General features: G+C 40.5%; 1 protein-coding gene across 4 annotated transcripts in view; it reads right to left on the reverse strand.

Moving 5' to 3' along the window:
• DNAJC13 (DnaJ heat shock protein family (Hsp40) member C13) overlaps positions 1 to 27,332 on the reverse strand; it is a 709,325-nt gene that overhangs the window by 105,624 nt on the left and 576,369 nt on the right. For all 4 annotated transcript variants that reach the window (XR_008402530.1, XM_053714290.1, XM_053714292.1 and 1 more), the window contains 4 exons: positions 25,397 to 25,471; positions 23,192 to 23,311; positions 6,619 to 6,798; positions 6,228 to 6,395 (listed from right to left, as the gene is read on the reverse strand). Coding sequence is in view for 3 of the 4 variants with exons in the window: in XM_053714290.1 (XP_053570265.1) it covers positions 6,228 to 6,395; positions 6,619 to 6,798; positions 23,192 to 23,311; positions 25,397 to 25,471 (543 nt within the window). In the remaining variant the exon portion in view is untranslated. The remainder of the gene's footprint in view (positions 1 to 6,227; positions 6,396 to 6,618; positions 6,799 to 23,191; positions 23,312 to 25,396; positions 25,472 to 27,332) is intronic.

The following is a 27,332-nucleotide window of genomic DNA, read 5'->3' on the forward strand; positions in this document are numbered from 1 at the left end:
GGAGACAGCCCTAGTGGAATGAGCAGTCTCATAATCAAAACGAATCATACATCTTAACCAGAGGGAAAGAGAAATAGGGCCTTCTGACCCTTAAGCTTTCAAGAGAACACAACAAAAAAAAGGGCAGAAGATTGTTGGAATTCTTTATAAGCTTAAAGAGAAAACTTTAGAGAGCGCACAACATCCAAGTTATACAAAATACTTTCCTTCTGAGAAGAAGGGTTAAGACAAAAAGGAACAACAAATTCCTGATTAATGTTTCGATCCGATACCATCTGAGGGAGAAAACCCCAATTTGGTACGAAGGACCACCCTATCTGTATGAAAAATAAGATGCAGAGAATAACACTGCAGAGCAGAAAGCTCAGAACTCTGCGAGCGCAAGAAATACTAAGAAAAAAAAAAACACCTTCCAAGATAACAATTTTATATCAACAACATGCATCGGCTCAAATGGAGCATGCTGCAAAACCTTAAGAACTAAGTTTAAGGCTCCAAGGAGGAGCAACATTTTAAAACACAGGCCTGCTTCTGACCAGGGCCTGAACAAAAACTTTAACATCTGGTAAATCTGCCAGACATTATTGCAAAAGAATAGACAGTGTAGAAATCTGACCTTTCAGAGGCCCTCCTGAAGAAAAGATACAATTCGGGAATTTTCACCCGACGCCAGGAAAAACCCTGAGCCTGAAGCATAGTATTAAAGACCGCTTCCAAAAACTACGTCCAGACAGGACTAGGCGTTAAATCTCCAAGCAGTCAGCTTCAGAGAATCTAGAAGTAACCTCCAAGGTGGAAGATAAGACATCTTCACCAGATCCGCAAACCAAATCCTGTGAGGCCAGGCAGGAACTATTAGAATCACAGACGCTCTCTCCTGCCTGATACAAATAATTTCTCGTGGAAGGAGAACAAATGGATGAAACAGGAATGCTAGACAGAAAAACCCAAGGAATTGCCAGGGCATCTATCAGATGGCCCGAGGATCTCTTGACCTAGAACCGTACTTTGGAAACCTGGCTTTTTGCCTGGCTTTTTGATGAGACGCCATCAGATCAACTCCAAGATGTTTATGGGAAGAGAAGACTCCTCCCGAGACACAGGTCCTGAACTTTTAGCGAGCCCCAAACTGCTCCGTAACAGTCTGACTTCCGTAGTCACAAGGACCCAGGAAGGTCTCAGGATACAAGAGCCAGAGAGAGATAATCCTGTGAAATCCACCACGAGAGAGAGTCTCTAGTTAGGGGATCCAGATTTATCCTCTGCGATAAATCTGAATGGTCTCCGTTCCTTAGACAGAGCATGCAAAGCTGCAGAGGATGCAGATGGAACCGAGCAAAAGGAATTATGTCCATGTAAGCAACCATCAGACCAATCACCTCCATGCATTGAGCCACAGACGGACAAATAGCAGACTGGAGAGAAAGGCAAGAAGCTTGGATTTTCTAACGTCCTTCAGGAAAATCATCATGGACAGGGAGTCCATGATTGTCCTAGAAAACACACTCTAGTAGCTGAAACTAGAGAACTAATTTCCCAATTCTACATTCCACCCGTGGGAACGTATTCTGTATGAAATCTTGCTAGATGAAAAGATGACACTTGATCCAAGATTACTTCGAGGTGCCACCGTCAAAATAGCCCCCAGAACCCTTATAAAGATTCTGGGAGATTTGAAGCCAGGACAAAAGGGGAGGGCAACAAAGTGCAAATGTTTGTCTAGGAAGGCAAACCTCAGAAACGGGGAATGATCCCTGAAAATGGGAACAGGAAGATACTCATCCTTCAGGTCTATGGTCGACATGGACTGACCCTCTTGGACCAAGGGAATAATGAAACAAATGGATTCCATTTAGAAGGATGGAACTGTTGAGACACTTTAGGTCTAAAATTGGACAGAAAAATCCCTCCTATTTCGGAACCGCCAAAAGATTTGACTAGAATCTCCTAGACCCTGTTCTCTAATAGGAACTGGATCAATCACTTCCAGGGAAAATAGGTCATATACACAGATTAAAATGGTTTTTAACCCCAACCTTCCAGGTGGATTCATCCCATGACCTCCTGCACGCAAAGCAGGAAAGCTAACCACCAAGTTACAGCGGAATTATCCTCTCTCTGAACGTGGATTGCAGATAATTTTCAGAGAATGAATCTGCCCCTGGGAGAACAAGTCTTAAATCCTATTCTGTAATCTAGGTTACTAAATCCACTGCCCCAGGGTCTGGAACATCTCGTATCCAGGCATGTAAAAAGATAAACCTACCACCTATCCAAGAAAGTATCGGGAACAGTCCCTTCACGCTGACGTAGAATCAGTGGAAGGCTTCTTGGCTAGCTTCCCCTTATTCCAAGGCTGTTTGGACCTCAAAGAAGACTTGAATTATTCCAGCTTGGAAAAAGAGGAGGAAGACTTCTGTCCCCTAAAGTTGATAAAGGAACAAAAAATAAAATTCTGGTGAACTTTAAATCTATTCTCCTGTCCTGAGGAAGAAAGGATCACTTTCCACCTGCAACTGCAGAAAAGGATTTTAGCCAGATCAGGACCACATAATGTTTTGCCCATATAAAGCAAAAAAACTGAAGAATGGATTTGGATGTAACATCCATAGACCAAGACCTTAGCCACAGAGCTCTGCAAGCTGGAACTGCAAGGTAAGAAAATTAGGCTTCCCGACTAACCTCATGGTCACAGAAAAAAGAATTTATCAACCTTAGAGTTCAGATCCAATCCTGGATCTCCTCTATAGTATTCTCCTCCAAATCAACAGACAAGGAGACACTCCATTCCCATCCAAAGGATTTGCCCGCAGGGAGATTGATTCCTGACTAAGTTGGACATGTTGCCATATCAGAGTTCTGAAGCACAAGGAAATGAAAGAATCACTTCATATATGTATAAAAGTAATTCAACAGTGTGTCAATCACATTACTATAAAAAGGATTGAAAAAGAGCTGCATATACAAAAGGTATACAAAGATAGCACCTTAAAAGATAAAAGGAGCTAAACTATAATTAAGTTGTCACCAAAAGGTGCCAAATACAATAAAAAAACCACAGTATGAATCAGGAGAAAATACATCCTGAAAAAAAAACTGCATGTATATACTTTCCACCTGAAACTATCAACTGGCAGCCATAAATAAAAATCACAGACGTTAACAGGATAGTAAATCCTTAAAAGAAAAAACTGCAGGGAGATACGTTTAACACAAGCAACTCAGCCCTTAAATTCCATAGGAACATGGGAAGCAGTTAACCGTCACCAGATGGCAGGCAAATACCAGAAACATAGAATTTATTAGAAAATACATCCAGAAGAGTTCTGATAAATAAACGTCACAAATAAAATTGTTGAATGTATTAATAAGATTCTCCCTCTATAAAATACACATGTACCTGAACTTTAGTTGGCTAGGCTGAAGTGAGAGAAAGGTTAAAAATACTCGCTCAGATCGCACTACTCAATGCGATAAGATCCAAAAATGGCGTCTCTATACGCCGTCAGCGGATCCTTATAATAACTAAAAGCTCAACATAAACGGACAGCTACTGAGCGCCCCAAAGCACAAATTAACAAGCTGCGGGAAAACATCTGCCACCTATGATGGTCACCTCTGGAGCAGGATGAGAATCAAATACCCGTCACAAGGAGGAGAAAGTCTAACAGGCAAAACAGCCTTAGGACATGCAACGAGCACCAACTGCCAGTCTTTACGGCAAACATCAGGCACTTATTTACTGCGCCATACTAACCTAACCGTCTAATAAATGGAGGGAATTAGCAAGTACATACTGTGCCTCATTTAACATTTGTTAACGGGAGTATATGGATTTAGTTTGTTAATGAAATCCCATATACCCCTTAGAGACATTAAACATCCGTTAAAACGGACTGTGTAGGGAAAAAGAATTGGAATTATAGCTGACCACAAAAGTCGTATCCCACACCCATGAAATGGAAGATAAACAAGGGGCGCCAACATAGTGTGAATCGTTCAAACAACAAATATAAAAGTGATGTGCAAAAAACTACTCACAAGGAAAGTGGCAGCTAAAATGAATAAGGTGCGATAAAGCAGGCTGACATTCAAATTCCAGCAGTCAGTACGCTGGAGGTCTCACCCAGAGGACCTGTGGAATCCCGATAGGCGTCTGGAAAGTGGCACCCACGTTTTTTAGGGCCAATGGCCGGACCAGGTGAGCTGCAAGCCGATAGGTGTTCTCCTGCTGCACTCACGCCACCGAGACTTTTCTCCAAGCCTGACAGTGTCAGTGTATGAAAGGTTCCGTGGCAAATGTCCTGTGACCACAAACAATTCTTGTGTGGGATTGGTGAAGCTATCTCCTATGCATCTTCTCATTTCATGGTCAGTAATGTCTTTATAGACCCTTTGACAAGTTTCTGATTGCACATGCATAAAGCCTGGGCTAGTCAGAATTTGCCCGGCAATAAAAGCGGCTTAAAATCCCCTCACAGGCATAAAGCCAGATAGCTGCTCAGCCGCAAATATCCCACAATGGATATATAAAATAAGCATAAATACCTTCTGAGGGTAGTAGGTATCAGGTCCCACTATGTCCCTGATTGTCCAAATCCTTCTGCCATCTACAAAATAGAAAAGAAAGGACTTACCCTCAGGAAAACTCTGCTGTGGAGCAGGCACAGCAGCTACAGGTCTGATAGTCTCACTTGACTGCCAACAGGGACCTGTAGAAAAAAAAAGAGCAGAGTAATCAACCCTGGCTTTTTATCAATGGGGTAGCAATAATGTTAGAAATAAAGCAAAGACAATCTCGCCACTTTCTAACTGCTAATAGCCACCATTACTCTTACTAAAGAGATTGACATGGACAAAGCATAGCCCCAAATCCTTGCTTGGAGGAAAAGTACCCATAAAAGGATTAAATATCTTCAGACACCAACTTCGCACATCCTCCATTGACAAAGGCAAAGAGAATGACTGGGGATAATGTGTAAGGGACGTTAGACTTAGCAGCTTTGCTGGGGTGTTATTTGCCTCCTCCTGCTGGCCAGGAGTTGAATATCCCCACTAGTAATTGGAATGACGTTGTGGACTCTCCATGTGATAGGAAAGAAATAAGCATTTGTGCCTCTAGGGGGCACTGCAGGGGAAAGGCTTCAGTTTAGTTTGCTATTGGACTCCATTCTTGTACCTCCTACAGTGGGTGGTTTTTGGTGTACAGTAGATTATGTCCTCTCAGGCCTTAATTGACAGAGGAGGTTACATTTGTCTGACATATTAGTTTATCTTTATAACCTTTATCTAAATGATTCCTATTACTGTTCTCCCCCATCACAGCATAATGTTTACCTATAGTCGTGCAAGTAAATTGTTCCCCCTTCTTGTTTTTTTGTTGCTTTTGAGGAAAAGGGGATTGGTTACCTGTTTTAATGTATAGTTGAAATGTTCTTAACATACACACTTAACATACACAGACCTTGTTATTACATTTGTAACACAAAAATATTTTCATTTTTTCTGGAAAAAAGTTTTTTTTTCCCATGGCTTAAACATTTCCGGAAATTTTACATCTCTAATGAAAGCACATTCCTATGGTAATATAGTTTGCCTATATATGTGTTCCTGCACAGGACGTAACACAGTTACATTTGATAATAATACCTGTTATCAGTGCCACAAGTCGATTAAGTTCGAGGTTGTGCGCTATACAAGTATACAATTATTATTATTTAGCTCCAGATCAGCAATACACTGATCTGAAAGGTTACACAAAGTCAGCTCGCAACAGGTAATGCTTAGCCTATGTATAGTACATATGTATAGGCAAGCAGCAGTGCAATAGTTAAATACACTTAAAGCATTTACTTATTGCATCTATATGTCCCTTTAACATTAATTGCAAATAACAGAAAAACTTGAAAACACTGTTCTTCTATATTAGCGAAGCATTAAAATATTTTTGTTATGTGGGGACTGGTTTATCATCAATGGTCTTCAACAACATAAAAAATTGGGGACAAATAATGCTTATAAAAGCATGGGGGGAAAAAAGTAGGCTGTAAATGCATTCTTGCAAATTGGTATATACATGATTTATCTGTGCCACTTTTCAAAATTAGGAGTAATAATAATAATAATTACATCAATTACAAATTTAAGAGAAAAAAAAAAAGGGAGGACAAAACAACACATGGTCACGATATGTGTAATAACGGTTAAATTCCATAACTATACAATACCTCTGTAGGGGATAAATCTGCAAGCTTCCTAGAAATGTATGGGGTAAGCATTCCAGCTATACTCTTCCTTAGAGAAGGGTTTTCTGGTGTTTCTTGGTCTCCAGACAAATATCCACCGAGACGGCTAATAGCATGGAGGCTCAGCTTGGCAAGACTATTGGCAACTTCCTATTATAAAGGAGCAGGCAGTGAAGATACAGTGCGTTAATTAACAATGCAATATTTATATTTTGTGTGGCATATTAAATACAAAAGATGATACAATTAGGATTTCTTTATTAAATCCATAAAACTATTAGAAAAATGAAAAAATGCATGCAGAAGACAAGAACGTTGTGTTGAGTTTACAGCTCAGAACAGATTATTCACGAAAGCATAAATATACTGGTACCTGTTGATTTGTGTCCTCATTTTTTTGAATGCCACTTTCCTCTAGTGTGAAATCATAGTTGAAAGGATAAGATAGTAAGTGCCACAAAATCCCTGCTTGAAATAAATGTGTTTGCAACCAATAATCCACTGCAAAGGAGCTGACACATTCCACTGCCATAGCTGTCAGCCTTTGGACCTTCTGTGAACGAGAAGAACATTTGTTATGGAATTTAAAGTAAGATGAGGACATGTTCAAAGCACTAGTGTGTGACTACACTAGCATTGTTAATGACCCAGGCTAAATTTGAAAAGTCATATTGTACTATTAATTTATAATATGTTCTCAATTACCAATTTTACCTGCTGTAGGGTATTAAAATGGTTACAAATAACTCATTTATCTTTATGTGGACATTTAAAATAACAAATTTTGCCTAAACTGAAAATATTATTATGCTGAAGCAGAATTATCATTGTCACTTAAATGTTTTCCAATGACCTGTTGTACCAGCAGCATAGCACTAAATGTATTGGAAATTCCATCTTATGGTTTATTCTACCAGTTGAAAGTATCAGTGCCTAACTATTGGACTTTGTGTATAAAGAGAGATGAGATATATAAAAATAAACCCAAAGGGTCATTAAATACAGCAGAATTGCATAATGAATTAGTGCTTTAGAAAAAGACAATGCAATAGCACTATATTAAATGAGCAGTAAATTGTTTTCTTGCAAATTCCAAAATTTACTTCAATTGATTTGCCAGCCCCTGTATCATGTAACTGCCTTCAGTCAATCACTCAGTACTCTAAGCAGCACTCAAAAAGGCAGAAACCCAAAACCTAACCCTATTTTTTTTTTTTAGCGGATATTAGATTCTGGCTCTTCTGGTCAGACATATTTTTTTATATGAAAAGCAGAAAAATGCTTGCACTTAGGAAACTGAGCCAGATTTGGGAATTTCAGTATGATTAATTTCCATTTACCTTTGTTCAACCTGTTAGGAAATATATAAACTGGTAGAACAAGAAAAAACACAGACTTGACAAGCAGAAAAACAGACTTTCTTTAGGGAGGCAACAGAGAATGCAGAATGGTCCAGCTAAACAATGAATCTGCATATGTTCAGATATCAGACTCCACATAGCTACCTATATTTAAAGGGACAGTAAAGTCAAAACTAAACTTTCATGATTCAGATTGAGCATGCAATTTAAACAACTTTCCAATTTACTTTTATCATCAAATTTGCTTTGTTCCCTTGGTGGTATTTTTGAAAAGCTAAACCTAGCTAGGCTCAAACTGATTTCTAAACAGTTGAAAACCACCTCTTAGCTCAGAGCATTTTGAACGTTTTTCACAGTTTGACTGTGCTAGTTTACATGTTTCATATAGATAGCATTGTGCTCACTCCCGTGAAGTTATTTAGGAGTCTTCACTGATTGACTACACTACATGTCTGTCAAAGGCACTTAGATAAGGAGGCTGTCTGCAAAGACTTAGATACAAGGTAATCACAGATGTGAAAAGTATATTAATATAACTGTGTTGGTTATGCAAAAACGGGGAATGGGTAATAAAGGGATTATCTATCTTTTTAAATAAGAACATTTTTGGTGTAGACTGTCCCTTTAACTGCACAGGAAGTAGAAACTGCCTTTGTAGACCAAGATCATGCAACAGTGAATCCTCTAGTCTTCTCCAACATATATGCTTTCCAATGCCACTGCCCAAGTAGCCTGCAAGTATATTATATTAAAAGTCTGTGCTATTTCCTATTTGATTATACCATCCACCCTGAAAACACCTTCATTCTAACAATGTTGGGATAAACTTTTAGAATGCAGAAATGGTCCACTATCTTCATATTAGACTCATTCAGGAACACACTGATAGATATTTCAAAATTCTCATATGCTGAACTAGACAAAGCATGGGGGCAAGGTATGAATGTATAACTACAATCTTTGTAAATGTTCATGACAAAGTGGACAGCCCAAAGGGAAGACACTCAAATTGGAAAAGGTAATCTTTATAGCAAATAAAAAAATAAAAAAACTCCACAAAAACAAAACAATGATATGCAACAGCAACATGGATGCCATCTTAAATTCCCCTACATTCACGTGATTGTTCAATGATTCAAGATCTAACTCAGGTTACCACAGCATTTGCTTATAAGGAACCAAGACTAGTAATGAACAGAAACCACAATTGTGTTGTGGAAGAGGAACTTTTTAAATGGCTATGAGGCTAAAACAATAAATTATAAAAGTACTGGGGACCCGCTTAATCTAGGCTACCTAGACGATCAATGCCAAGTGTCAGATTAACTAAAAAGAAGTTTACAGGTTTACCTGTGCTACTGCCTATTAGCTTACATTTCAGATTACCTGGGAGCAGTGAAACCGGAAAAGCTATTAAAAGGCATGAAACTGAGATTTTAAATTTCTATTATTATTCTTGTGAAGCAAACCTCAGATAACTTTAAACGGTGCATATGCCCATTTACCATCTGCCATGCAATACATTCTGAAACTGAAATCTCTCGAAACTGTCTAAATTTTCTTGCCTATATGATCATGAAATGAACCAGAATTATTCATGGGAATGGTCCTTCTTTTCCCCACTTATTTAATAGAGACATTTACCTAAGGTGGGTGATCCATAACTTCAGTTATTAACTAAGGAACAGGATATAAATGGACCAGCTTATTAGGATCCAGCAAATGCCTTTCCCCTTTTTTCCTCCACCCCTGAAATTCCTCTAACGTGGTGGGAAAAGTAGTTATTTTTTCAGAGTAAGCCTTGTCCTAGGTTGCATGAACAGGCTCCTTAAAATGGAGGGTATAGTTATCAGCCTGATTAAATACATAGAAGCATACAAAAGTAAACAGAAAACATAATTTATGCTTACCTGATAAATTTATTTCTCTTGTGATGTATCGAGTCCACGGATTCATCCTTACTTGTGGGATATTCTTCTCCCCTACAGGAACTGGCAAAGAGAGCACCCACAGCAGAGCTGCCTATATAGCTCCCCCCTTAGCTCCACCCCCCAGTCATTCGACCAAAGGCTAGGAAGAAAAAGGAGAAACCATAGGGTGCAGTGGTGACTGAAAGTTTAAAAATAAAAATATATATGCCTGTCTTAAAAAACAGGGCGGGCCGTGGACTCGATACATCACAAGAGAAATGAATTTATCAGGTAAGCATAAATTATGTTTTCTCTTGTAAGATGTATCGAGTCCACGGATTCATCCTTACTTGTGGGATACCAATACCAAAGCTTTAGGACACGGATGAAGGGAGGGACAAGACAGGGACCTTAAACGGAAAGCACCACTGCTTGTAGAACCTTTCTCCCAAAAATAGCCTCCGAAGAAGCAAAAGTATTGAATTTGTAAAATTTGGAAAAAGTATGAAGAGAAGACCAAGTCGCCGCCTTACAAATCTGCTCAACAGAAGCCTCATTTAAAAGCCCATGTGGAAGCCACAGCTCTAGTAGAATGAGCAGTAATCCTTTCAGGAGGCTGCCGTCCAGCAGTCTCATAGGCCAAACTGATGATGCTTTTCAGCCAAAAGGAAAGAGAGGTAGCCGTAGCCCTTTGACCTCTCCGTTTACCAGAATAAACAACAAACAAAGAAGATGTTTGACGGAAATCTTTAGTTGCTTGTAAGTAGAATTTTAAAGCACGAACCACATCAAGATTGTGTAACAGACGTTCCTTCTTAGATGAAGGATTAGGACACAAAGAAGGAACCACAATCTCTTGATTGATATTCTTATTAGAAACAACCTTAGGAAGAAACCCAGGTTTGGTACGTAAAACAACCTTATCTGCATGGAAAACAAGGTAAGAAGAATCACATTGTAAAGCAGATAGCTTATAAACTCTTCGAGCCGAAGAGATAGCTGCTAAAAACAAAACTTTCCAAGATAGAAGCTTAATATCTATGGAATGCATAGGTTCAAACTGAACCCCTTGAAGAACATTAAGATCTAAGTTTAGGCTCCATGGCGGAGCAACAGGTTTAAATACAGGCTTGATTCTGACCAAAGCCTGACTAAATGCTTTAACGTCTGGGACATCTGCCAGACGTTTGTGAAATAGAATAGACAAAGCAGATATTTGACCTTTAAGAGAACTAGCAGATAATCTCTTCTCCAAACAATCTTGGAGAAAAGACAATATTCTAGGAATCCTAATCTTACTCCACGAGTAACCTTTGGATTCACACCAATAAAGACATTTGCGCCAAATCTTATGATAAATCTTCCTGGTGATAGGCTTTCTAGCCTGAATCAGGGTATCAATGACCGATTTAGAGAAACCACGCTTTGATAAAATCATGCGTTCAATCTCCAAGCAGTCAGAGGCAGAGAAATTAGATTTGGATGCGTGAACGGCCCTTGAATTAGAAGGTCCCGCCTCATTGGCAGAGTCCACGGTGGAACCGGGGACATGTCCACTAGGTCTGCATGGCCACGCAGGAGCTATCAGAATTACCGAAGCTCTCTCCTGCTTGATTCTGGCAACCAGACGTGGGAGGAGAGGAAATGATGGAAATACATAAGCCAGATTGAAGGACCATCTATCAGTACCGCCTTGGGATCTCGGGACCTGGACCTGTAACGAGGAAGTTTGGCATTCTGACGAGACGCCATCAGATCCAATTCTGGTGTGCCCCATAGCTGAATCAGCTGGGCGAATACCTCCGGATGGAGTTCCCACTCCCCTGGGTGAAAAGTCTGCCTACTTAGAAAATCCGCCTCCCAGTTCTCTACTCCTGGGATGTGGATTGCTGAGAGATGGCAAGAGTGATCCTCTGCCCACTGGATTATTTTGGTTACCTCCATCATCGCTAGAGAATTCCTTGTTCCTCCCTGATGATTGATATAAGCTACAGTCGTGATATTGTCCGACTGAAACCTGATGAATTTGGCCGTTGCAAGCTGAGGCCACGCCTGAAGTGCAGTGAAAATCGCTCTCAGTTCTAAAATGTTTATCGAGAGGAGAGCTTCCTCCTGAGACCATAAGCCCTGTGCTTTCAGGGAGTTCCAGACTGCACCCCAGCCTAGCAGGCTGGCATCTGTCGTTATAATGAGCCAGTCTGGCCTGCGGAAGCACATTCCCTGAGACAGGTGGTCCTGAGACAACCACCAGAGAAGAGAATCTCTGGTCTCCTGGTCCAGATGCAGTTGAGGAGATAAGTCTGCATAATCCCCATTCCACTGTTTGAGCATGCATAGTTGCAGTGGTCTGAGGTGTAGACGGGCAAAAGGAACTATGTCCATTGCCGCTACCATGAGGCCGATTACCTCCATATATTGAGCCACTGATGGCCGAGGAATGGAATGAAGAGCTCGGCAAGTGGATAAGAGTTTTAACTTTCTGACCTCCGTCAGAAATATTTTAATTTCTACCGAGTCTATCAGAGTCCCTAGGAAGGAAACTCTTGTAAGAGGGAAGAGAGAACTCTTTTTTTTATGTTCACCTTCCACCCGTGAGATGTCAGAAAAGCCAACACGATGTGTGTGTGAGACTTGGCTAGCTGGAAAGTCGATGCCTGAATTAAGATGTTGTCTAGATAAGGCGCCACTGCTATGCCCCGTGGTCGTAGAACTGCCAGAAGGGACCCTAGCACTTTTGTGAAAATTCTGGGAGCCGTGGCCAACCCGAAAAGAAGGGCCACAAACAGGTAATGCCTGTTTAGAAAGGCGAATCTAAGGAATTGATGATGATCTCTGTGAATAGGGATGTGTAGATACACATCCTTTAAGTCCATGGTAGTCATATATTGACCCTCCTGGACCATGGTATGTAGATCTTCTACACAGCGTAAGAACGCCTCTCTCTTTGTCTGGTTTACAGACAATCGAGAAATGTGAAATCTCCCCCTTGGAAGGGAGCCCTTGAATTCCAGAAGATATCCCTGGGACACAATTTCTAAAGCCCAGGGATCCTGAATATCTCTCGCCCAAGCCTGAGCGAAGAGAGAGAGTCTGCCCCTACTAGATCCGGTCCCGGATCGGGGGCTACCCCTTCAGCTGCAGGCTTCTTGGCCTGTTAAACCTTGTTCCAAGCCTGGTTAGGTCTCCAGACGGACTTGGATTGGGCAAAATTCCCTTCTTGCTTTGTAGCAGAGGAAGCTGAAGCGAGACCACTCTTAAAGTTCCAAAAGGAATGAAAATTATTTTGTTTGGCCCTCATCTTATTTGATCTATCCTGATTTGATCCCTCCAGTAATGTCTGAAATAATCTCCTTCAGTTCAGGCCCGAATAGGGTCTTACCTTTGAAAGGAATGTTCAAAAGTTTAGATTTAGATGACACATCAGCAGACCAGAACTTAAGCCATAACGCCCTGCGAGCTAAAAAGACAAAACCAGAATTCTTTGCCGCTAATTTAGCCAGTTGAAAAGCGGCATCTGTAATAAAAGAATTAGCCAACTTAAGTGCCTTAATTCTGTCCATAATTTCCTTTAATGGAGTTTCCATTTGAAGAGCCTCTTCTAGAGCCTCAAACCAGAAAGCAGCTGCAGTCGTTACAGGAACAATGCACGCAATAGGTTGGAGAGAAAAACCTTGATGAACAAAAATTTTCTTCAGGAGACCCTCTAATTTTTTATCCATAGGATCTTTGAAAGCACAACTGTCCTCGATAGGTATAGTTGTACGCTTAGAGTAGAAATAGCTCCCTCCACCTTAGGAACTGTCTGCCATGAGTCCCTTATGGTATCAGAAATGGGAAACATTTTCTTAAAAACAGGAGGGGGAGTGAACGGAATACCTGGTCTGTCCCACTCCTTAGCAATAATATTGACAATCCTCTTAGGGACTGGAAAAACATCAGTGTAAACAGGAACCTCTAAGTATCTATCCATTTTACACAATTTCTCAGGGACCACTATAGAGTCACAGTCATCTAGAGTTGCTAATACCTCCCTAAGCAATAAGCGGAGGTGTTCAAGCTTAAATTTAAAGGCCGTCATATCAGAATCTGTCTGAGGAAGCGTCTTTCCTGAATCAGAAATTTCTCCCTCAGATAACAAATCCCTCGCCCCTTCAGAGCATTGAGAGGGCATATCAGAAACGGCTACTAAAGCGTGAGACGGCTCAGCATTTTTCCTTAAGCCAGAGCTGTCCCGCTTTCCTTGTAAACCAGGCAGTTTGGATAAAACCTCAGTGAGGGTTGTATTCATAACTGTGGCCATGTCTTGTAAAGTAAATGAATGTGACGCACTAGAGGTACTTGGCGTCACTTGTGCATGCGTTACTGGTTGTGACACTTGGGGAGAGCTAGATGGCGAAACCTCATTTACTTCTGACTGAGAAACATCTATTGCTCTATTTTTAAGTGCTAATATATGTTCTTTATAATTTAGAGACATATCAGTACATTTGGGACACATTCTAAGAGGGGGTTCCCACAATGGCTTCCAAACATATTGAACAAGGATTTTCCTTGGTATCAGACATGTTAAACAGGCTAGTAATGTAACAAGCAAGCTTGGAAAACACTGTAATCAAAGTAAATAACACTTAGAAATAAAACGGTACTGTGCCTTTAAGAGAAAAAAAGCTGCACAAGTTCTGCAAAACAGTGTAAAAAAGCAGTAAACTTAACGAAATGTTTACAGTAGTATCTTACAGCCTTAGTAACTTCGCACAACTATGCAAATAAACAATTAACCCCTTAATGGCAAAACCGGATTGAAAAAACATCAAAACCGGTAAAAAAGACTTTCAGCACCTTGGCCTACCTGCCCTTCAGAATGATTTGTGGGGAAAAAACCTCCTTTACAGTCCTCAAACACAGCAGGAACCTCTAGAAAAGCAGTTGGATGACTCTTAAGGAAAAGAAACTGCGCAACTGAGGCACGAAAATAGGCTCCTCCCACCTCACTCAATGTTTTGAGGCCTATTAGAAAAACACCTGAGTGTCTCTTAATTAACCATGTGGGTTAAAAAACCCTAACACAAGCCACAATGACCCCTTCAGTCCCTTCAAAAAACGTTATAATTGCATCATTTACTGAACAAACAAAAAACGTTTTTCTTAACAGTGTCACCAGTAACAAATGAGCCCTTCAAGCAAGCTGAAATTCCTATCCAAGTGTTTGAATACAGCTTACCCTTTCCCCATGGGGATATTGCCAGCCTTTTCTAGAATAAACACAGTCTGTCTAGAAAAACATAGACTGAACATACCTTAATGCAGTTTAGCCTGCAAACCGTTCCTCCAACTAAAGTTTTCCTGTGGATCTTAGTTACAAAGTGCTAAGATCATAATCCTCCTTGCAGAAATCTTCATCTCTTTTTCTGCCAAAGAGTAAATAGTACACACCGGCACCATTTAAAATAACAAACTTTTGCTTGAGAAATAAAAACAGAATTTATGTTTACCTGATAAATTACTTTCTCCAACGGTGTGTCCGGTCCACGGCGTCATCCTTACTTGTGGGATATTCTCTTCCCCAACAGGAAATGGCAAAGAGCCCAGCAAAGCTGGTCACATGATCCCTCCTAGGCTCCGCCTTCCCCAGTCATTCGACCGACGTAAAGGAGGAATATTTGCATAGGAGAAATCATATGATACCGTGGTGACTGTAGTTAAAGAAAATAAATTATCAGACCTGATTAAAAAACCAGGGCGGGCCGTGGACCGGACACACCCGTGGAGAAAGTAATTTATCAGGTAAACATAAATTCTGTTTTCTCCAACATAGGTGTGTCCGGTCCACGGCGTCATCCTTACTTGTGGGAACCAATACCAAAGCTTTAGGACACGGATGAAGGGAGGGAGCAAATCAGGTCACCTAGATGGAAGGCACCACGGCTTGCAAAACCTTTCTCCCAAAAATAGCCTCAGAAGAAGCAAAAGTATCAAATTTGTCAAATTTAGTAAAAGTGTGCAGTGAAGACCAAGTCGCTGCCTTACATATCTGATCAACAGAAGCCTCGTTCTTGAAGGCCCATGTGGAAGCCACAGCCCTAGTGGAATGAGCTGTGATTCTTTCAGGAGGCTGCCGTCCGGCAGTCTCGTAAGCCAATCTGATGATGCTTTTAAGCCAAAAAGAGAGAGAGGTAGAAGTTGCTTTTTGACCTATCCTTTTACCAGAATAAACAACAAACAAGGAAGATGTTTGTCTAAAATCCTTTGTAGCATCTAAATAGAATTTTAGAGCACGAACTACATCCAAATTGTGCAACAAACGTTCCTTCTTTGAAACTGGATTCGGACACAAAGAAGGCACGACTATCTCCTGGTTAATGTTTTTGTTAGAAACAACTTTCGGAAGAAAACCAGGTTTAGTACGCAAAACCACCTTATCTGCATGGAACACCAGATAAGGAGGAGAACACTGCAGAGCAGATAATTCTGAAACTCTTCTAGCAGAAGAAATTGCAACCAAAAACAAAACTTTCCAAGATAATAACTTAATATCAACGGAATGTAAGGGTTCAAACGGAACCCCCTGAAGAACTGAAAGAACTAAATTGAGACGCCAAGGAGGAGTCAAAGGTTTGTAAACAGGCTTGATTCTAACCAGAGCCTGAACAAAGGCTTGAACATCTGGCACAGCTGCCAGCTTTTTGTGAAGTAACACAAACAAGGCAGAAATCTGTCCCTTCAAAGAACTTGCAGATAATCCTTTCTCTAAACCTTCTTGAAGAAAGGATAGAATCTTAGGAATTTTTATCTTGTCCCAAGGGAATCCTTTAGATTCACACCAACAGATATATTTTTTCCATATTTTGTGGTAGATTTTTCTAGTTACAGGCTTTCTGGCCTGAACAAGAGTATCAATGACAGAATCTGAGAACCCTCGCTTTGATAAGATCAAGCGTTCAATCTCCAAGCAGTCAGTTGGAGTGAGACCAGATTCGGATGTTCGAACGGACCTTGAACAAGAAGGTCTCGTCTCAAAGGTAGCTTCCATGGTGGAGCCGATGACATATTCACCAGGTCTGCATACCAAGTCCTGCGTGGCCACGCAGGAGCTATCAAGATCACCGATGCCCTCTCCTGATTGATCCTGGCTACCAGCCTGGGGATGAGAGGAAACGGCGGGAATACATAAGCTAGTTTGAAGGTCCAAGGTGCTACTAGTGCATCTACTAGAGTCGCCTTGGGATCCCTGGATCTGGACCCGTAGCAGGGAACCTTGAAGTTCTGACGAGAGGCCATCAGATCCATGTCTGGAATGCCCCACAATTGAGTAATTTGGGCAAAGATTTCCGGATGGAGTTCCCACTCCCCCGGATGAAATGTCTGACGACTCAGAAAATCCGCTTCCCAATTTTCCACTCCTGGGATGTGGATTGCAGACAAGTGGCAGGAGTGAGTCTCCGCCCATTGAATGATTTTGGTCACTTCTTCCATCGCCAGGGAACTCCTTGTTCCCCCCTGATGGTTGATGTACGCAACAGTCGTCATGTTGTCTGATTGAAACCGTATGAACTTGGCCTTTGCTAGCTGAGGCCAAGCCATGAGAGCATTGAATATCGCTCTCAGTTCCAGAATATTTATCGGGAGAAGAGATTCTTCCCGAAACCAAAGACCCTGAGCTTTCAGGGGTCCCCAGACCGCGCCCCAGCCCACCAGACTGGCGTCGGTCGTGACAATGACCCACTCTGGTCTGCGGAAGCTCATCCCCTGTGACAGGTTGTCCAGGGACAGCCACCAACGGAGTGAATCTCTGGTCCTCTGATCTACTTGTATCGTCGGAGACAAGTCTGTATAGTCCCCATTTCACTGACTGAGCATGCACAGTTGTAATGGTCTTAGATGAATTCGCGCAAAAGGAACTATGTCCATTGCCGCTACCATCAAACCTATTACTTCCATGCACTGCGCTATGGAAGGAAGAGGAACAGAATGAAGTATTTGACAAGAGTTTAGAAGTTTTGATTTTCTGGCCTCTGTCAGAAAAATCCTCATTTCTAAGGAGTCTATTATTGTTCCCAAGAAGGGAACCCTTGTTGACGGAGATAGAGAACTTTTTTCTACGTTCACTTTCCACCCGTGAGATCTGAGAAAGGCCAGGACAATGTCCGTGTGAGCCTTTGCTTGTGGAAGGGACGACGCTTGAATCAGTATGTCGTCCAAGTAAGGTACTACTGCAATGCCCCTTGGTCTTAGCACCGCTAGAAGGGACCCTAGTACCTTTGTGAAAATTCTTGGAGCAGTGGCTAATCCGAACGGAAGTGCCACAAACTGGTAATGCTTGTCCAGAAATGCGAACCTTAGGAACCGATGATGTTCCTTGTGGATAGGAATATGTAGATACGCATCCTTTAAATCCACCGTGGTCATGAATTGACCTTCCTGGATGGAAGGAAGAATTGTTTGAATGGTTTCCATTTTGAACGATGGAACCTTGAGAAACTTGTTTAGGATCTTGAGATCCAAGATTGGTCTTAATGTTCCCTCTTTTTTGGGAACTACGAACAGATTGGAGTAGAACCCCATCCCTTGTTCTCCTAATGGAACAGGATGAATCACTCCCATTTTTAACAGGTCTTCTACACAATGTAAGAATGCCTGTTTTTTTATGTGGTCTGAAGACAATTGAGACCTGTGGAACCTCCCCCTTGGGGGAAGCCCCTTGAATTCCAGAAGATAACCTTGGGAGACTATTTCTAGCGCCCAAGGATCCAGAACATCTCTTGCCCAAGCCTGAGCGAAGAGAGAGAGTCTGCCCCCCACCAGATCCGGTCCCGGATCGGGGGCCAACATCTCATGCTGTCTTGGTAGCAGTGGCAGGTTTCTTGGCCTGCTTACCTTTGTTCCAGCCTTGCATTGGCCTCCAGGCTGGCTTGGCTTGAGAAGTATTACCCTCTTGCTTAGAGGACGTAGCACTTGGGGCTGGTCCGTTTCTGCGAAAGGGACGAAAATTAGGTTTATTTTTGGCCTTGAAAGACCTATCCTGAGGAAGGGCGTGGCCCTTGCCCCCAGTGATATCAGAAATAATCTCTTTCAAGTCAGGGCCAAACAGCGTTTTCCCCTTGAAAGGAATGTTAAGCAATTTGTTCTTGGAAGACGCATCCGCTGACCAAGATTTTAGCCAAAGCGCTCTGTGCGCCACAATAGCAAACCCAGAATTTTTCGCCGCTAATCTAGCCAATTGCAAAGTGGCGTCTAGGGTGAAAGAGTTAGCCAATTTGAGAGCATGAATTCTGTCCAAAATCTCCTCATAAGAAGAATCTTTATTGAGCGCCTTTTCTAGTTCATCGAACCAGAAACACGCTGCTGTAGTGACAGGAACAATGCATGAAATTGGTTGTAGAAGGTAACCTTGCTGAACAAACATCTTTTTAAGCAAACCCTCTAATTTTTTATCCATAGGATCTTTGAAAGCACAACTATCTTCTATGGGTATAGTGGTGCGTTTGTTTAGAGTAGAAACCGCCCCCTCGACCTTGGGGACTGTCTGCCATAAGTCCTTTCTGGGGTCGACCATAGGAAACAATTTCTTAAATATAGGGGGAGGGACGAAAGGTATGCCGGGCCTTTCCCATTCTTTATTTACAATGTCCGCCACCCGCTTGGGTATAGGAAAAGCTCCGGGGGCCCCGGGACCTCTAGGAACTTGTCCATTTTACACAATTTCTCTGGAATGACCAAATTCTCACAATCATCCAGAGTAGATAACACCTCCTTAAGCAGGGCGCAGAGATGTTCCAATTTAAATTTAAATGTAATCACATCAGGTTCAGCTTGTTGAGAAATTTTCCCTGAATCTGAAATTTCTCCCTCAGACAAAACCTCCCTGGCCCCCTCAGACTGGTGTAGGGGCACTTCAGAACCAATATCATCAGCGTCCTCATGCTCTTCAGTATTTTCTAAAACAGAGCAGTCGCGCTTTCGCTGATAAGTGGGCATTTTGGCTAAAATGTTTTTGATAGAATTATCCATTACAGCCGTTAATTGTTGCATAGTAAGGAGTATTGGCGCACTAGATGTACTAGGGGCCTCCTGTGTGGGCAAGACTGGTGTAGACGAAGGAGGGGATGATGCAGTACCATGCTTACTCCCCTCACTTGAGGAATCATCTTGGGCATCATTTTCTCTAAATTTTGTGTCACATAAATCACATCTATTTAAATGAGAAGGAACCTTGGCTTCCCCACATACAGAACACAGTCTATCTGGAATTCAGACATGTTAAACAGGCATAAACTTGATAACAAAGTACAAAAAACGTTTTAAAATAAAACCGTTACTGTCACTTTAAATTTTAAACTGAACACACTTTATTACTGCAAATGTGAAAAAGTATGAAGGAATTGTTCAAAATTCACCAAAATTTCACCACAGTGTCTTAAAGCCTTAAAAGTATTGCACACCAAATTTGAAAGCTTTAACCCTTAAAATAACGGAACCGGAGCCGTTTTTATATTTAACCCCTTTACAGTCCCTGGTATCTGCTTTGCTGAGACCCAACCAAGCCCAAAGGGGAATACGATACCAAATGACGCCTTCAGAAAGTCTTTTCTATGTATCAGAGCTCCTCACACATGCATCTGCATGTCATGCTTCCCAAAAACAAGTGCGCAATAGAGGCGCGAAAATGAGGCTCTGCCTATGATTAGGGAAAGCCCCTAGAGAATAAGGTGTCCAAAACAGTGCCTGCCGGTTATTTTACATAATTCCCAAGAATAAAATAATTCCTCAAAGCTATGAAGTATAAAATATGCTTATATATTCAATCGTTTTAGCCCAGAAAATGTCTACAGTCTTAAAAGCCCTTGTGAAGCCCTTTTTTTCTTTATGTAATAAAAATGGCTTACCGGATCCCATAGGGAAAATGACAGCTTCCAGCATTACATCGTCTTGTTAGAAATGTGTCATACCTCAAGCAGCAAAAGTCTGCTCACTGTTTCCCCCAACTGAAGTTAATTCCTCTCAACAGTCCTGTGTGGAAACAGCCATCGATTTTAGTAACGGTTGCTAAAATCATTTTCCTCTTACAAACAGAAATCTTCATCTCTTTTCTGTTTCAGAGTAAATAGTACATACCAGCACTATTTTAAAATAACAAACTCTTGATTGAATAATAAAAACTACAGTTAAACACCAAAAAACTCTAAGCCATCTCCGTGGAGATGTTGCCTGTACAACGGCAAAGAGAATGACTGGGGAAGGCGGAGCCTAGGAGGGATCATGTGACCAGCTTTGCTGGGCTCTTTGCCATTTCCTGTTGGGGAAGAGAATATCCCACAAGTAAGGATGACGCCGTGGACCGGACACACCTATGTTGGAGAAAAACTAACATTTTTGTCTCCACACTCGCTGTGCACTTCCTAGCTACTTAGAGTAGGCAAAGAGAATGACTGGGGGTGGAGCTAAGGGGTGAGCTATATAGGCAGCTCTGCTGTGGGTGCTCTCTTTGCCACTTCCTGTAGGGGAGGAGAATATCCCACAAGTAAGGATGAATCCGTGGACTCGATACATCTTACAAGAGAAATTAGGTTTTTATGTATGGATGTATCAACAGGATTAATAGCCTTTGCATCAGATAAATGAGGTATACTGGACATTCTTAAAGTATTTCTACATCAGACTCCAAACAGTTTTTAAAAGAAGTAGGATGAACACAAACTACAGAAATAGCTGTAGCTCCAAGGTTCTTTGGAGCATAATACATTTTGGTTATAGCTGGAACTGTAATGAGACAGGTGAGCTATAGATAAATCATTCCATAAAGCATCTAAACATACAGGCATGTAAAAAAGAAAGTACACCCTCTTTGAATGCTATGGTTTTACGTATCAGGACATTACAACAATCAACTGGCCCTTAGCAGGTCTTAAAATTAGGTAAATACAACCTCAGATGAACAACAACACATGTCATATTAAACCGTGTCATGATTTATTTAACAAAAATAAAGCCAAAATGGAGAGGCCATGTGTGATAAACGAAGTACACCTTATGATTCAATAACTTGTAGAATCACCTTTAGCAACAATAACTTGAAGTAATCGTTTTCTGTATGACTATCATATCGTTGTGGAGGAAGTTTGGTCCACTCTTCTTTACAACGTTGCTTCAGTTCATTGAGGTTTGTGGGAATTCAATTATGCGCAGCTGTCTTAAGGTCCTGCCACAGCATTTCAATCGGGTTGAGGTCTGGACTTTGACTGGTCCAAATCCTCACCCCTCCACCACCATGCTTGACAGTTGGTATGAGGTGTTTGTGCTGATATACTGTGTTTGGTTTCCCCCAAATGTGGCACTGTGCATTATGGCCAAACATCTCTACTTTTGTTTTTTCTGTCCAAAAGGACATTGTTCCAGAAGTCTTGTGGTTTGTTAAGATGCAGCTTTGCAATCCTAAACCATGCTGCCATGTTCTTTTTAGAGAGAAGAGACTTTCTCCTGGCAACCCTTCCATACAAATCATATTTGTTCAGTCTTTTTCTAATTGTACCGTCATGAACTTTAACATTTAACATGCTGAGGCCTGTAGAGTCTGAGTTGTAACTAGGGTTGCCACCTCGGCCATGTTTTCCTGGACACTTATGTGTTACACATGCTGCAGGGTTTGCATGGAGGAACATGATTAGTGCTATCCAGGATCACTAACTGTGTGCTGACCAGGGGTGCAATTCATGTTCCCCTCTGCACACCCTGCAGCATGTGTAACACATAAGTGTCCAGGAAAACATGGCCGAGGTGGCAACCCTAGTTGTAACTCTTGGGTTTTCCAATTTCTCTCAGCATTACACAATCTGAACTTGGGGTGATTTTGCTGGAACATTAACTCCTGGGCAGATTGGCAACTGTGTTAAATGTTTTCCACTTGTGAATAACCTCTCTCACTGTAGAATGATGGACTTTAAATTGTTTGGAAATGGCCTTTTAACCTTTCCCAGATTGATGGGCAGCAAAAAAATGCTTCTCTAAGATCAATGCTGATATCTTTCCTCCTTCGCATTGTGTTAACAAACACCTGAATTCTCCAGACCAACAAACTGCTAAAACTTTGACTTTTATAAAGGTGGTCACAAATGATGATGATCAATTAATCAATGGCATTTGATTAGCAGCACCTGGCTGCTACTTAGCCTCTTAATTCCTATGGAAGCAGTAAGGGTGTACATAGTTTTTCACACATGGCTTCTCCAAATAATTCATGACACAGTGTAATATGTTATGTGTTGTTGTTTATCTGAGGTTGCATTTACCTAATTTAAAGACCTGCTAAGGACTAGATGATATCTATTACGTCCTGATACATAAAACAATATAATTCAAAGAGGGTGTATTTTCTTTTTCACATGGCTGTACAAAAAGTACTAAAGTAAATATAGTGAATCCACAAGAGAGGAGAACTGGCTACAGTACTAATATAAAAGAATAATGATAAACATATGATTTGTTGCAAAGTTTTCTACATATCTATGATGAAGTATGAGAATATTTCACAGAGCATAACTAAGTAGTTGAAACCCAAAATATTAGTTGTATAATCATTAACTGACAAATCCTTTACTTTTTAGAACTAGTGTTCATGCACCATACACTACACACTATAATAAAAAATTCAGCCATATTTAATTAAGAGACATTTCCATACCTTGCCATAGTACAAAACCCTGCATAGATCTTTGATTATGTTTGGCATTTCTGTGATCTTCTCCCTGCAGTCTTCAAATTGGGCTGCAACACTGTAGCACTTACATATATGGCCGCATACCTTAAAAAAGAAATAAAGTTTCAAAACACAAGCCTACATTTCCTTTTTTTGAATAATTTTTGTTGAGGTTTAAAAAGGTACAAGAAACAGATGACATCTGGTTTGCTCATTAAAACAAACATACTAGCCTACATTTTAAACATTTTACTTTTCTTAAAGGGATACTAAACCCAATTTTTCATGATTCAGATAGAGCATGCAATTTTAAGCAACTTTCTAATTTACGCCTATTATCAATTTTTCTTTGTTTTATTGCTATATATTTTTTTTTTTAAAAGCAGGACTGTAAAGCTTAGGAGCCGGCCTATTTCAGGTCCAGAACCCTGGATAGAGCTTGCTTATTGGTGACTACATTCTGCCAGTGTAACCCAGGTTCTGAACCAAATATGGGCCGGCTCCTAAGCTTTACATTACTGCTTTTTAAATAAAGATAGCAAGAGAACGAAGAAAAATGATAAAAGGAGTAAATTAGAAAGTTGCTTAAAATTGCATGTTACTTCTGAATCATTAAAGAAAAATGTTGGATTTAGTATCCCTTTAAATATAAGATGTTTAGATAGGGTACCTCCAAAGCAATATTGTGTTTTCATACAACACTTTTAAATTATTCTTCCTGTTTTATGTAATTTCTAAACTAACAGAAAAACTAAAGCTCTTGTAGTTTAATATATTTTAAACATTAATTTAGCTCATGTTCTGCCATGGTAGCACATTCAGTTAAGCAGTAAATAGCATTAAAATGTAGATAAGCAGGAACAAAGCACAGTGCTCTCTTCACTGTACAACAGAGATTTAAATTATGAAGCTTTGCTTGAAAGATGATGTTTATTATTATTAAAGGCACAAAACCATTTATCCAAACTGCTTGGATTTTAGAAAATTTGTATATTTACATCCGCAAACAGTTACGAAAAAAACCTCTCTACAGAGATGTGGAAGTTGTAGACCTATCTGACTGAGCAACTGTAGTGTAAAAAGGTTTTAAAACAGCTAATAAAGAGGTTAATTTTACATTTATTTTCATTAATGTATTCAGAACAAGTGAGATATGAGAATCCGCAGACAACATTGGAAAATTCTGGGACACAAGGAACTTCCCTTTCTATTAGCACAAGATATCAAGAAAACTTTTAATTTGATGGAAATGAACTTTACTTGGTCAGTCTGTCAAGCTTTTGGTTGTTTCTACCCGCATCGTTATTTTTTCAGTTGTATAAACATGTATATTGGGTAAACTCAGCATGTTTTATACTATTAAAGTGAATGTAAATTTTGATGCTAAAGTGCCCGTTTTTTTAAAAATTAGATTAAAAACAGGGGCACTTTAATTCATCAACATTTACATTTCACTCCTGTTGTGACAAAAAACTTACCTTTTAATCTTCACAGCAGCTCCAGCTTCCTCCGGTCGTCACAAGCCATTTCTGATGTCAGAAATGATGGATAGTTCATCCTCCAATCAAGGCTTCCCCCCCGGGGGAATCAGTTTCTGATTCAACGTGGTGATTGGAGGAAGACTGATTCCTCATTTTAGACCCAGGAAAAGGTACGTTTTTTTTTCACAACAGGAGTGAAATGTAAATTTTGATGAATTAAAATGCCCCTGTTTTTAATTGAATTTTTAAAAAACGGGCACTTTAGCATCAAAATTTACATTCACTTTAAGTGACCCATGAGATACCAATGTCCACATTTAAAACAAATAGAATATGTTTTTGTTGCTTTATTTTCTGAGGAGAAAGGTGCTATTTAAGACCCTGTTCACAAACTAATGTTTTGTAGACGGCAGTTTATATTTTTACATAAACCTTCATATAGTAGAATGGCAATGAGATATTTTAAATGGGTATTCCCATATGTAAGATTAATACTGTGTGTATCCCACTACTTTATATCCCTGGTGTTTCTATGTGAAAAATAGAATACAACCTATTGTTAAGATAAGCTTTATATGAGGTCAATGTGAACTTGCAAAAACAGATGTATTGGGGAATAAAAAAGGTAAATTATAAATGATTTATAACCCAGTTAATAAGAATGCAACCATGTCATGCTGTGGAGGTAAGAACTAAGACCATGATTTACCTGCACAGGCATATCTTCAGGCTTACTGGAGGGAGTTAATACTGAAACACACCGTGAGAAAGCTTCTTGTAATACCTAAATCAAAAGTAATATTTTGTTAGGATGCCATGCAAAAAAACAAACAACCCCTCCCCCCCCCAAAAAAAAAAACTTTTTAAATTTGATAAAGGTTAAATGCCTTAGCTCTGAATGTCAATAGCTTTAATACAGGAAGGACATAAATTATTTCTGTAAACCAAGTGACTGGTACACTACTAAAGCAAAAAAATAAAGGGATGGTTCTTGCTTGTGCAATGCTATGCCACATACAATAAAAGAACACATCAGTAGGTTTAAGCATTTACTTTTGAAGATGCAAGTGTAATGACATTCATAATAAAAGTAAAGTTCATTTAAAGTTAACTTCCCACATTTGTTTAACAATTCCACTAAATTGTTAAACAAATAACAATTCCTCAGCTATGCAAGTAATAGGTTGGAGACTGCTCTTTTGGTCAAGCTGTGTCCAGAAAAAACCCAAAATGTATGCTTACCTGATAAATTTCTTTCTTTCCAGACATGGAGAGTCCACAACATCATTCCAATTACTAGTTGGATATTCTTCTCCTGGCCAGTAGGAGGAGGCAAAGAGCACCCCAGCAAAGCTGTTAAGTGCAACTTCCCTTACCCATAATCCCCAGTCATTCCGCCGAAAGAATATGGAAAAAGAAGAAGCACAAGGGTGAAAAGGTGCCTGAGGTTTACTAAAAAAAAAGCCAAATTATAATGAAAAAGAGGGCGGGGTCGTGGACTCCATGTCTGGAAAGAAAGAAATTTATCAGGTAAGTAAATTTTGTTTTCTTTCCTATTACATGGAGGGGTCCACAACGTCCTTCAAATTAATAGTGTAATGCTTCACAAATCATAGTTCTTAACCAGAGGGAAAGAGTAGTAAGAAGTGGCCTTTTGACCCTTACGCTTTCCATGGAAAACAACAAACAGGGCAGAAGATTGCCGAAAATCTTTTAGAAGCTTGTAGGTAAAACTTTAGAGCACGCACAACATTCAAGTTATGCAAAAGACGTTCCTTATGAGAAGAAGGATTAGGACAAAAAGAAGGAACAATTTCCTGATTAATGTTTCGATCCGACACCACCTTAGGGAGAAACCCCAATTTAGTACCAAGGACTGCCTTATCTGCATGAAAAATAAGGTACAGGGAATCACACTGCAGAGCTGAAAGCTCAGAAACTCTGCGAGCGGAAGAAATGGAAGGAGAAACAAAACTTTCCGAAATAACTTTATATCAACAACATGCATCGGCTCAATTGGAGCCTGCTGCAAAACTTTAAGAACTAGGTTAAGGCTCCAAGGAGGAGCAACAGGTTAAAAGACAGGCCTGATTCTGACCAGGGCCTGAACAAAAGCTTGAACATCTGGTAAATCTGCCAGATGTCTTTGCAAAAGAATCGACAGTGCAGACCATTCAGAGTACTGACTGACGAACCTTTCTCCAGGCCATCCTGAAGAAACAATACAATTTGGGGACTCCATGAGAAACCTTTAGCTTTGCACCAATAAAAGGTATTTACGCCATACCTTATGGTAAATCCTGAGAGCCAAAATTAGGCGTATAATCTCCAAGCAGTCAGCTTCAGAGAAGAGATGACATCTTCACCTGATCCGCAAACCAGATCCTGCGAGGTCATGCAGGAGCTATTAGAATTACAGATGCTCTCTCCTGCTTGATACAAGCAATGAAACGGAGGAAACCGGTATGCTGGATCGAAATCCCAAGGAACCGCCAGAGCTTCTATCAGGACGGCCTGAGGATCTCTTGACGTTGAACCGAACTTTGGAAGCTTGACGTTCTGATGGGACACCATCAGATCCAGCTCCGGAACCCCCCACCTGAGATTATCCTGGAGAACACTTCCGGATGGAGAGCCTACTCCCC

The sequence above is a fragment of the Bombina bombina genome, chromosome 5 (assembly GCF_027579735.1).
Source record: "Bombina bombina isolate aBomBom1 chromosome 5, aBomBom1.pri, whole genome shotgun sequence".
In the NCBI taxonomy this organism is placed as follows: domain Eukaryota; kingdom Metazoa; phylum Chordata; class Amphibia; order Anura; family Bombinatoridae; genus Bombina; species Bombina bombina.